The sequence below is a fragment of the Chlamydotis macqueenii genome, chromosome 1 (genome assembly GCF_036417535.1).
Source record: "Chlamydotis macqueenii isolate bChlMac1 chromosome 1, bChlMac1.mat, whole genome shotgun sequence".
Taxonomy (NCBI): domain Eukaryota; kingdom Metazoa; phylum Chordata; class Aves; order Otidiformes; family Otididae; genus Chlamydotis; species Chlamydotis macqueenii.
In genome coordinates this window covers 69,374,129-69,386,821 of record NC_141556.1, presented here as the reverse complement: position 1 = coordinate 69,386,821, position 12,693 = coordinate 69,374,129, and the positions used below count along the sequence as shown (strand labels likewise).

The 12,693-nt window shown below is 41.8% G+C and overlaps 1 protein-coding gene across 1 annotated transcript in view; it reads left to right on the top strand.

The window, feature by feature from the left end:
- The window catches only part of MICAL3 (microtubule associated monooxygenase, calponin and LIM domain containing 3), a 162,921-nt gene extending 151,591 nt beyond the window's left edge, over positions 1-11,330 (top strand). Inside the window, exons 40-43 of the mRNA XM_086755798.1 lie at positions 5,998-6,063; positions 8,396-8,495; positions 9,497-9,570; positions 9,655-11,330. Of these exons, the coding sequence (XP_086611924.1) occupies positions 5,998-6,063; positions 8,396-8,495; positions 9,497-9,570; positions 9,655-9,839 (425 nt within the window). The 3' untranslated portion in view covers positions 9,840-11,330. The remainder of the gene's footprint in view (positions 1-5,997; positions 6,064-8,395; positions 8,496-9,496; positions 9,571-9,654) is intronic.
- The last annotated feature ends 1,363 nt before the right edge of the window (positions 11,331-12,693 follow it).

The window sequence follows — 12,693 nt, the reverse complement described above, 5'->3', positions numbered from 1 at the left end:
AATACCTCCCTTGTTCCCTCTGCCTTCAGATGAGTGGCTTCTGTGGCCTTGCACCCAGCAGGGAATCATTGAGGAAACAGCCCCATGCTCCTATCTTGTTTTGCTCTTGTCTGGATTATGCTGAGACAGGCGAGAAGGATGTAAGGAAGAAAGCTGGTGTGTTTGATAATGCTGATTTCAGACATATGTTCTCGCTTCTTTACAAGAGCCTTAGGAATATCAGGTAATCAGGGGTTAAAAAAAAAAAAGTGCAGTTGTGGGGTTTTTTTTAATTCTTTGTTTATAAGCATATTCTACAACAACTTCACTCTTTACTAGTTTATTTGAAATCCTTGAGCTGAGTATGTCCTTTGAAGTCCCGCAGATCTAACTCTGCAGGGCTGGAGTCTGATACACTGAAGTGGGAACAGTCCTATTTCTTGTGATTGGCAAACACGGCTCTCCTGGAAGAGGAGTGGAGTTGTAAGATAAACATTGTTTTTGCAGTCTCAGCTGCTTTTGACACTGAAGTGAATTGGTAACTTGTTTTCTTTGCTGTAAATTTGGAGCAGGAAGGAGCACTTGATAAGCAGAACTTGTTAAGCATAATAAGAGTACTTGTTAGGTATTGGAAGCAAGCAATTAGCATTTACGTGCTTCTTTCTGCACACTTCTCACAACTGCACACAAAAACTCAGTCTTGGGAGGCAGGGCCAGTGCAAGGACTCTACTAATTCTGGCTGTACTTTGAAGTGCCTTGAGGTCTAGTAGAAGCAGAAGACTTCTGTGCGGTCATTTCTGTTTGTATTTTACTCCAACTATTGCTTTCCTTAGTTTTCTTTCCTCTCCTCGCCCTTTCACCTACCCCCTCTCTTCTGCTGGATAGATAAAAGTGAGGTTCAGTTTGCATGACAATTCAGTGGTCTATGAGTTTTCCTCAGGTTTCTTCTAGAGATTGTACTTTAGAGGATACTGGTTTTGGCAGAGTTTTAGTAAACTGTTAAGTCAGACACTCCAAGTGATGTGCTTATGGGATAGTTGGCAGAATCCTTGCCCTCAGCTTTATGTAATACCTGTAGTTGTGGGGATGCTGTTCTCCAAGAGGTGGATTTCCGTATATTCTTGTTCTTTTACAACACTGCTGTTGAACAACTTCAACAAATATTAAAAAGTTGGAATGCTTTATTTTTCAGTACTTGAGTTTCTGACCATAACTGATTTTTGAAAGGTGGAAAAGAGGATATTTCCTGTGATCAGAGCAGTTTGTCTTACCAATCTCTTTTGGACTGATCCTTATTTTAAGCACTGACTTAAAATTAGAGCTCTTAGTCTGCCTGCTAAATGAGTGATGGAATTTGTTAGTAGAATAAAAATTTCTAAAGTGTCCTGCTCTTAGCTTGTGAGGTCAAGTGTCTGCGTAATGGTTCAAGAGAACTGAGATTAGCCTCAGAGATGGATTTCCTGCCAGATGTTGCTGATTTCCATCTGCTGTGATTAGTCAGTAATATAGAAATCAAAGTCCTTGGATTCAAAACTTGCAAAGGATTTGATCCCGTTTGGTCTGTGATGCATCTGTTCAAGTCATTTTGATTTGCGGTGGCTCGCCACTTCTCAGAAATCATCACAGCTCTCATACCACAGGACATAGGCAAAGAGTGAAGAGGATCAATGTGAGCTATAGCATGGGAATAATGATGTCTGCTACCTCAAACTTTCTGCTATGCTTTCTTCATCCTGATCGATTGTTTTTACTACTGTGCTTCAGATTATGAAGAAGTGTTATGTAGCTACAGGAGAAAAGGACAAAACCAGTCTGAAGTATTGCTCTGTAAACAATAGGTAAATGAAAAGTAGAAAAAGAAGACAACAGTCCAGTGTAGCTTGTGTAACAAAGAACAACAAACAGTGAAAAGGAAGGTATATTTTCATGGTGGCTATACAATTTCTGTTCCTTGTTTTGAAGAGGCTTTGGAGCTATGGTATTTATTCTTAGCCTGGCTCTTGGTTTCTACCACTGTAGCAAAGTCTGCAATCTCTCAAGAGTACTATGACAAACAAGGTCTGTACAAAAGATTTCCCAGAAAGATCTGGGAAAGGCTTCTTTTCACAGAGGCAAGATAATTCCGGTCACTGTATTGATGAGATGTGGCTAATCTGCAAGGCAGATCTTCCACTTCTCCCACATGCTCAGTGTGCTTGGGAGCTGGGGCACACTCCTTTCCTCAATGAGCTGCAGCTCCTGGCTCCATACCGATCTTCTCGTGCCTTTCTGAATGCCTCTGCTTGACCTCTGCTTTGAAGGCTTTACACACATTCAGAAAAGTTGGCTTGTGGCATTGAAAAGGAACAACTTGTGATTAACACGATCTGTTGGCGGGTTTCCTTCTCCGGGGAAGGAAAAAAAAAAGTGGCAACGTTCTGTCCAGAAGCTATGCTATACACACCTCAGGCTTTTGCTGACACAAGCACAGGGGGAACCTAAGAAGTGAATGGTCACAGAAATGGTTCTTCTCTTGCGCTTCAGCTCCTTCCAAACGAACGGCTTTAGTGGGGAAGTGGGTAGCTTGCATTGCTGCTGCCAGCAGCACTCTTTCCATGCTGTGGATGAAGACCTACGTTGCCAGACCTGGCCTGCGTTTTTGGTGATGGAGGAGACTTAGACAGAGAGGGGATTGCTTGTTTTCTAGTATTTGCTTATCAAAAGAGTTTTTCCTTCTGGCCCTGACTCTATGGCCAGGAAAATTGTCATGCAGTGATGATCATGTTTTCATTTTAATGAGCCCATAAGGTGGTGATGTCTCTTTCTGGACAACAATATAATAATACTGTATATTGTAGGATTAGTGATGGCTGGAGAAATAAGAAGACATGAAAGGATTTTCATTTTGTAAATGGACAAGTTATAAGGATGAGGTAGATGAGACAGTTTTTAACACCATATTGTGAACAAGGGTATTATGTAGTTCTCCTTTAATAGTACTGGATGAGTTCAGCCTTTTCTTAGGATTGTCTTTAAACATAAATACGCACAGCAAGAGCTCTTGCTGTGAAGTTGTGTTTTTTAAAAAATTAACCTTGACAGGAATGTGAATGATCTGATGATACATTCGCTGTCTAAACTTATCAGCTGGGTGAGGGAATGCTTTTTACATTTATCAAATGATCTTTTTTTCCCCCCAGTTCTCTGTTTCTGAAACAGTTAAGAGGCCTTTTCTTGAAAGAGGTCATCTGAAGGGATAGTGAAATGTGTGACATGGATACACTTAAAGATTTGTTACTGTCAGTGAAAAATCTTTCTCTGTTTTAGGAAATACGATAAAATAGTTTTCCTCTTAAAATTAGAAAGTTCCTATTTCAGTCTGCTTATAGTATCTGTACCACGTGTATCGATACTCTTTATTAGCAAGGGTATAGAGGCAGTTTTCATGACTGTCATCTTAGAGAAGTTTTCAAAAATATATTTAAAATTCTACTGCATTATATGTATTTTATAGCATAAATAATAGGTGTAGTTTTCACAGTTTAGAGAACTATAAGAGGTAAGTTTTCAAGTTGTACTTCACTCTGTCCTTGCTATTTAGGACCTCCAGTAGATAAGGAACACTTTTTAAAGCCTTGCTAGTCATCCTGGGCTGGACAGAATTTGTTTCCAAAGCAATTGTAACAATCATATTATTTATATTCACTGATGCAACTAGAATTTACATTTGGAGTAACTGGAAAGGATCTTAGTAGTACAGGTTATGTTCATTCTCTTACTGAAAAACAATGTTAACATTTCCAGTACCAGGATTATTATAGATACCATGGACTTTGTAACTTGATTCAAGGACACGTTTTCCTTAGACAAGAGTAGGAGGATAATATTTCTGTTAAAAAATAGCACAACTAAGAGCAAAGGAAGAAAACAATTGCAGGGAGTGGGTTCTGTATTACAGCTTTCTGCTGTGTAAGTCCTGTGGCTTTTTACTGAAGACCAAAGATGGTATTTTCTCCTAGGATCAGACCATTTGCTCACTGATGACAAAAGTTAGTAGTTTGTGGTCATGTCGCAATGAGATTAATGGCATTTTCACATACCAGATATTTATTTGCAGATCAAATATGGCAAATTGAGAATTTCTCACCAAGTCTATATGTCTGTGGTTTGAAAACTATAAATTTAGCTGCGTTTGAGTTATCAACATCCCATACACACATATATGCACACAATTCTGATTGAAATCTCAAGCCCTGAAAAACTGGATTTTTCCATGTAGTTAAATGTCTGTCTCCTAGTCCCTCCAGGTCTAAGAGTATTAAAGCACATATAGAAGATTTCATGCTGAATAGGATAGGATATGAAATAAAAAATATAATGGGTATCATGCACTAAATGCTCTGCTTTGTGTGGAAGCTTAGTCTTCACAGCGCCTTTGCAGTTTCAGATTTTTCTTGTTTGTTTTTGCTTTTGCACCCAAATCTGTGAAGTAGCAATCATATGAAAAAAGTGTTAGTGGTTTTTTTATTTTAAATGAAGAAGTCGGAAAATTTTGAACAACTAGAATTAAGGTTCTGGTACTGTCAACTAATATTAGTACGATGCTTTATTTGTAACTGTCATATGGCCAATTGTGGTACCTCTCCTAATGTTGCCCCTTCCTGCTCCCAGTACAGAGGTTTCTTCCTGTCTGAGAAAGCCACGCTGCTCAGTCACAGGCTTTGAAGCCAATGTGCTCTCCCTCTCGCTCCAGTGTGTCCTCTGTGTGCTGGTCTAGTTCTGTGATGGTCCCTTCTAAAGCCTTCCCAGTTCACCGATAGTCTAGTTCTATAAAGCTGTCTCTGAACCACGTATATCAAGCTCTGCTGACTTCTCCAAAATATGCGTTATTCTTACCATATTATTGTTGTGGAGTTTATGCCTTTTCCCAAGACAGAAATGCCTCCCTTTTATAAATGCAGTTGTGCATTGAGAGCAGTAAGTGTTCCATTCTGCTAGCTCTGATGTTTCAGGCTCATCACCTTCCTGGTGCATATGTTCTGTAACTATTAGTGATGTTGGTTATCTCTGTAACATTAAGTACAGCTGAAAAGCAAATTCTTGGTGTTTAAACAGCTGAACCATTTTAGACATGAGAAATACTTCTCCTTCACTAGGTGACAGAAAAGATGAAAAAGATTCAATAAGTCACCGATACTAACAGGACTTGTAAGCTTTAAAATGCTTTGTGAAGTGAGAATGTCAAGGGAGAGGTTTCCAGTTTACCGTTTTAACTCTGCAAAGCCTTCAGTTGGTCATTGCCTTTGCAGACTCTAATGTGAATCACTTTTTTTATCCATGCAAAAGCCTTTCCCCCCTTAAGCACAACAGTACAGTTGAGTACATGTGTACTTACGTACTTGACACAGCAGATCTTGGCAGGCTGGTTAATCAGATTCTCCCTGTGATGTTCCCTGTTTGAAGAAATTGTTTTGCATTAAAAAGGACACTTTTACCATCAGTGGATGCTGCTATGGTGATAAGAGCATGATCCTGATAAAGCTTTCAGGTAGGGTGGCTGCTTACAGCTGGTGTCTTATGCATGCAGGTGAGACTTTTTGTAACCCTGCTTGAACTTTGACATTTATCAGCAGGAGTTAAATATTCATCTCTGCTCGTCCTGACATCTTGTTCACAAACCTTTCGGTTAAAGATCATGTGACTGAAAAATGTACATTAGGAAAAAGTACAGTGACAATAATCTCCTGCCTGGTATTTGTACAGCTCAGTAAGAGTTCACCAGTACCTCAATCTACCTCTTACCTGTTATCTGTGCTTATTAGGGACATTATTCATCTGTAGACTGTATCCCTTGTTTCTGCTTCTCCATTTCTTGTATTTTTTCTTTTCTTTTCTTCTTATGTTTCCTTTCTTTCTCACTCTTATGCTTTTTGTCCTTTGCTTGTCTTTTATTTCACCCCTTTCCTCCTCTTCTGTTCCACTTCCAACCTCCTCTTCCTCTCCTGCCTCTTCCTCTTCCTCGTTTGGTCCTATTGAAGTTGAGCCCAATGCCGGGACACCACGTCGTAGACCTCTCTCCTTCTGCCCTTGCTGTGCCCATGAAGGTAACGTAACCTCACATGCTCCCTGTTCTCCTTGACCACAGCTGGGTTGTCGTAGCAGCACTAGTCAGCTAGCGAACTCGAGGCCCCCAGCCCCGTCCCCAGTCCTTTTCTTTCTGTGTCCAACCTTCTCAGTAGCAATTTGGTAAGCAGCTTCTCTGGGCCTGTGGCAAGTTACTAAAGGTACAGTATCCCTTTTGCTAGTCCCAGCTGTGCTAGGGAAGGTGCAGTGACTGGGAGGGACATTGGGCAGCAGCGGTGAGAGCAGTAACGTCACACTCAAAAGTTTGTTTTCATTTGGTGGCTTCAGTTTCTCTATTCCTCCTGAAAGATGTTTGGAAGGTGGGGTAAGGGAAGAAAATCTCCTTCCTTAAATGGCCTTTTAATTAGTATATATGGATTAAAGGAACACTGTGTCTTTATAAGGACTGGTTTGCAAAAACATCCTTGAACTTTAAAAACCAACAAACCTTAAGCTAGACCAATTTTCCCTCATCTGTCTTGCTGAGTGCCTTCTTTAACTGTCCCAAGTGGAGTTTGCCATAGAGTTTCCATTGCCAAGGCATGGGGAAAGGGGTTGTTTATGTGTGCTCATGGTGTAATTTTGCTAACCACATACTCTGCTTTCCATGGTGCTCCCTCACATCAGTCGTCAGTGCTCCCTCTCCAATCCTCCCATTATTCCTCTGCTCATTGGCTGTTTAAAAATACTTACGTATTTCATAGGTCAGTAGCGTTGTGTTCTGGCTTTTTCTTAGAGGCATTTGTTTTCTATACATCCTGGCATCGGAAAGGACGGGGAGACTTCCCAGTGCTTTCATGGCACCACAGCACTGGACATCTGCATGTACAGTCTCCCTGTCCTGTCGCCACACGGGCACATTGTGCAGAGATGCTCAGAAAGGAATGCTTGGAACTGAGCAACACACTGGTATCAAGTCCACAGAGCCAGAGGCTCTTAGGGTGGTACAGCTGGGTCGGGTATTCCCCAAGGATGTGCTATTATGATTTATCCAAAGACAGGTATTCACAGCCTCAGCTGCAGTTTAACAGGAGTTGTAGGCTCTCCTTTGTTTAGCTCCAGTGAAGCACTTACCTGAGATGCTAAGGGTGGAGGGAGGGCACAGGTCTGAATTAACTACCCATTAATGTGGCCTTTTGTGAAGTGTTTCCCCAGAGTCTGAATAGTAAGCTTGCTTACTTAAAGCTGCTTGATTATTTTTAGCATCAAAATAAGAGTTTTTGCTCTTGATGTAGATAGTATGTATCCATAATAACGAACACAGACAGGGATGTTAGTTACTTTAGGATGCCTAGGTTATCTGCAGTGCAAGCTGATATGATGCAGCAACTCGAAAATACTATTGAGCTTGATTTGAGGCCTTGCTCCTGCCCCATTTCCATGCAGGCAGGCAGATTGCCAGTGTCCTTGATGGTGTCTGATATAAGTCACAGCAATCAGCTGCAGGTGGTTCAGTGTGGAATCAGTGGCCCAGATCAGGAGATTGGTAGGAGCTGCTTCCCTGGTAAGCTCTTGCATTTGATAAATAGCAACAGAAGGCTTTGGGAACAGCATTCTGCAATTTATTCCACATAACTCCTGACAGATGTGAGATTCATCAGTAGACTACTGAGTAAGTTTAGGAGTTGGTTTTAAAATAAGTGAAATACCACCTAAGAGTTCTGTACGAGGTGGCCAAGGCCCAAAGTATTTTTATCCTGCTTTGATATTAGCAAATGTGTGTTTCCTTCCAACAATGTGCAATATAGTAGAGGTAGTTTCTGTGTTCAGTGTGCGGGGGAATCTTCAAGATGGATAGATATTTGTGGCTAGGAGAAGCAGTCAGAAAAGATTTATTTAGCTATTGAAAAAAGACAAGATAGGATGTTACTTTTGGCCAGTAAAATAAAAGACTGAGGACATGCAATTGAAGAAAAGAAAGGTAAAACACATGGAGTGGCAATTGAGTCCTTTTTTGATGAGCATAAATTTAAGTAGCTGGCATGAGGATCTATAAAGCTCTTCTAATGAAAGGCAAAGTGAAATACTTACAGAAATCTGGGCTTTCTGCATTAAGAGTGAGGAAGAAACAAGCAATCACAAGAATTTCAGGAAAAAAAAAAATCAGGCTCGAAAGAGAAGATAATCCTTTTGGAAGTGACTTCCACTCTTCTGTGTACTCTAGGCAAACTGAATGGACCCGGCTTGGGAGTGCTCTGGCAGCATCTTGCTCGGCTTTCTTTGCACATTTTGCCCCATTGTTGTTTTCGCAGTTTGGGCTTGTAAGGATTGCAGGGTGTTACCTGAAAGCTTACCAAGTGTTTTTTTTGGCAGGCATGGGTAAGAAGGATGATCCCAAGCTGATGCAGGAGTGGTTCAAGCTGGTGCAGGAGAAGAATGCCTTGGTTCGCTACGAGTCCGAACTGATGATATTGTGAGTGAATGCGCAAAGCTTCGAAAGGGGGATTTATGTTACAAATAGTATTGGAAGATCTGTCAGTACTGTCTTCCCTATAATGCCAGGTGGTCAGAAGCCTCTTAGGCTGGTTCTTGGCTGAGATACGAATCCAAGCACATTTCAGAAGAGCGGTAGAAGAAGGAATAATAGCAATAAGGAATGAAAGTGCAAACTACTTGTGCACATGCAGAAGTACAGATGTGTGTTTAAAGCTCTGAGCTATTCCCAAGCTGTTCTTGGATGAAACACGTCTTTTTCATGCAAGTGTTTTCCGGCTCTGCAGAAACAATGTGTGACTCCTTCTGGCTTTACTAGAATCCATTTTTAAGTGTAGCCAAGTGTTTAATTCACTCACCTTTCCCATGTGGCCCTCTGCCTGTAGTGGAGCCCCAGTGCCTCTCATTTGGGCTCAAATGATAATACTTCTTTCCTGTTAATTATATTGGTGCTTTCTCAGTCCCCATGCTGCAAATTCACTGAAATTCGTTTGAGTGTGTCAGCTGACCCAGGCAGTGTGGAAGCTCGTCATCTTAGTGCCTGTGTCAGAAAATCCCCGAGATGTTGTCTGATTTGGAATCTGAAAAGGCAATGGCCTGACAGGTCCGTAGTTGATAAGTGACTTTGTCTTTAGAGCAGGAAGTGGCAGGAGAAACGTAGAGGAAAAGTATAATTTTGCAGTGATTGCAGATTTGTTTGTTCCTCTACACTGTTTTAGATTTAATCCCACTCATAATCTGCTCAACTTTCTATATTGCACTTCCTAGCTGAAGGTAAAGAACTCGAGATGCTGAAAGTACATTTAAATCTTTAAAAAATACAGTTATATATCTTAGGAGTTTTAAGAGTTGTTCCAAAACAGATTGGTAAAATGCATAGCAGATATCTAGAGGAGGAACAGAAACTGAGAATGGATATGAAGCAATGTATGGAGTATTTTGATAGACCCCGAACTTGGATTCCTGGTGTTTCCCTTTCAGTGCTCGGGAGCTAGAGCTGGAAGACAGGCAGAGTCGATTACAGCAGGAACTCCGTGAGAGGATGGCAGTAGAAGGTGAGAGCAAAAGGGAACATTTTGTAGATTGTATGTGCATATTTCTAGCCTTGTGAATGCTGACAGTTTTTGATATCTTTGTAGATCATCTGAAGACAGAAGAGGAGCTCTCAGAGGAGAAGAGGATCCTGAACGAGATGCTGGAAGTAGTGGAGCAGAGAGATTCTCTTGTGGCTCTCCTTGAGGAGCAACGGCTTCGAGAAAAAGAAGAAGACAAGGACCTGGAGGCAGTCATGCTTTCCAAAGGTTTTAGCTTGAACTGGTCCTGAGCTTAACACATTTACCTCTGCTGGTCTGTGTTGTCCAGTTGGCCTACCCTGAGTTCGCCAGAATTACATGGATAGGAAGATGTTGAAGGAGAAACCTCTGAAGGATCTGACAGCATGCAGGGATTTGGTTTGAAGCACTCAGAAGCCTTTTGATAAGTGTGTTGGTTCCAGAAGCTTAAGTTTTACATGTCTGCAAGCCAAGTTGAAGATAATGAGTTGAGACTGTGGAGTCTCCTTGAGGTCCTATACCATGGGACGTATTTTTTGTGTGTGGTAGGAGAGAGGGGAATAATCCATGTGTGGGGAAGGAGGTTAAGGGAAGAAGTACCCTTAACTAAACTGGATTTGTGGCAGTCTGTTCCTTTCCCGTTTTTACTACACCAGTTCTAATAAAAGGGAGGGAAGTGGCAACCCTCTCTGGAAAACTACAGCAGCCTGTAGCAGCCTGTATGGTGGAGTCAGCTGTCCGAGAGAGCTCTAGAAGCCCAGGGCAACGCCTTCTTTGCTTTAGTCTTCCTCCCCACCAAAGAAATCTGCAGTTGATCATTATGCATGGATATGAAGAAATATGAGGCAGAGAAGATAACTACTAGTATGCGTGATGGAACTCTGCCTCCTGTTTTTTAGAGAGCTTTGGACATCAGAGGACTCTCCCTATCATAGCCTCCTAAATCATCATCTTGATGTGGGGAAAACCGGGGAGAAGAAGAGAGAGGGAAGATGCCCTTCTGCTTTGCTTACACACTGGAGAGACAGCTACTGTTGGCCTTAGTCTTCATGGCCACAGCTTAGAGGCTGGTGGGCTTCTTTGTTCTGTTTTTGTTGTGACTGTTTTGACACTGGAAAATACTGACTGTGGGACAGTGGTAAATGTGTGCTGGGGCAGGGGTGTTACCAGGCGGCATTCCCTGGCTGTTAGGCCCCTAAAAGGGAGAAGCCCTTAAGTGACTGAACCACCATTAAGACTTTTCAGTGTTTTTATTTTTTTTCCTCTGTATTTTGTTTTTGCACATTGGAAACAAAGCTTAAGACCTGCCTGGGCCCTCAGTCACTTTGACCCTTTTATGTCAATTAACTTATTTTTTTAATACTTGAAAGAAGATTCATTTTTGTATCTTTTAGGAAAAAGATGGACGAGTGATGGGTGTGTGTGCCTGCTGCATCCTACAACTTCCACTTCTAAATTACTGGACGTTGTTACCTGTGGCTATTTATTAGTGTTCTTATTAATAATTCAATTGTTACACATATTCGATTGTGGAGGGAGTGTTTTAACTCTGTTAGAGAAAGACACTACTGTGGATTAGTCCCTGCTTCACAGCAAGGGCAGCCTTTGTGGACCCACGGATGCATCCTGCCCTAGAAGTTTTCCTTTATGACAAAATTGTGCACGCTCATGGACTTGTAAGAATCTGTTTGTGTTCCTAGCATACTTTTCTTCCTCATCCCAGATTCCCTCTGTTGGACTAATAAACTTATAATTTATTTAAATTTTACATTTTTATAACAAGAAAGCCAAAACTGTGAGGTAGAAATATCCCGTATAGCTCCCTCTTATTGAAAGAGGGGACCCTTACACCCCTGAGATACACCCAGAGGGACTTCCATGATAACAAAAATAGCACATTTCCTGCTGCATCTGTTGGAAGAAGCTCCTTTTGGCCCAGCAAGTGAAGCTGCTGCTTTTCAGCCGGGAGGGTACTCGTTGTAACCGTCCATTAAGCAATGAGCAGGACATGCACTGAGCAATTCAGCACCATTCACTGTTTGATAGATTGCCTGAGCGCACTAGCTCCTTAACTTGTCCCACAGAGCTGAAATAGCACTGTGTGTTGGGTATGTGTCCCATCCTTAAATGTGGTAAGAGTTTTTCCCCTTTGGGGTGCTGATTATGTTCTTTTCTTGTTGAAGAAGTACTAAGCCTGCTCCCCAATGTCCTTGAGAAAGTGTCCCATTCCCAACCATATTCAGACAGCATACTGACTCTTTCAGCTTGAACTTACGCTGTTGGTGCAAGGTACCCAAGCGGGGCTGAACATCCTTTACTCTTTTGCCCCAGGACAGAAGTTAGCATGGTTTATTGCTGTTGGCTCTCTACCTCTTTCAAAGAGGTCTTCTGTAAGCCAGGGTCTATGAGTTGAATTCGTCTCTGACTCAGGAGCATACCTCAGGCTGAGGAAGAATGGGTAAGACTGTCCCCAGAGACTCTCAGTGATGCCGGTTTCTAACTGTGGAAACATGTTTTTTCCACCTCAAGTGTTCCCTTTTTATCCCCCCTGGTGTTTTCTGCTAAGGCATTACAAATTAAATCCAGATGCTCATGAAAACAAGCAGGCAGGCAGCTGCAGTGCTACTTCATAGTTTTATGTGTTAGCAAGCGGTACCTGCTATACCAGCATCGCGGAGTCTTGGCTTACCAACAGGATGTCCAGCAAACAGAATTCCCTCCATTTGCCAGTGCAGGGGCCAGCTGCACAAGTCAAATTGGCAGCGGTAGTTTACAGAGTCTGCATTTGGGGGGCCAGTGCAAGCTGGAGAGGAGGAGGAAAGAAAGAGGGAAGCTAGATACATAATTTATTGTAAACTGTGTTGCGCAGAGAATTGGCCTCAGTCCATTTTACAGTGCACTAGATATATGGACCACATCTAACTTTTAACAAAAGATCATTGAATGTGAGCTGTAGAACAGAAAGAAATCCTGAAGAAGAAACACCAGATTACTACTTTTCCCTTTCATGATGGGAGATACTGGCCAGATCTTTGCAATGCCGAAGAGTGATACCACTTGAGGGTCTGATGCCCTACTGCAGGCGAAAACCACATATTCTAAACCTGAACTCTTTAGGTTATGCTG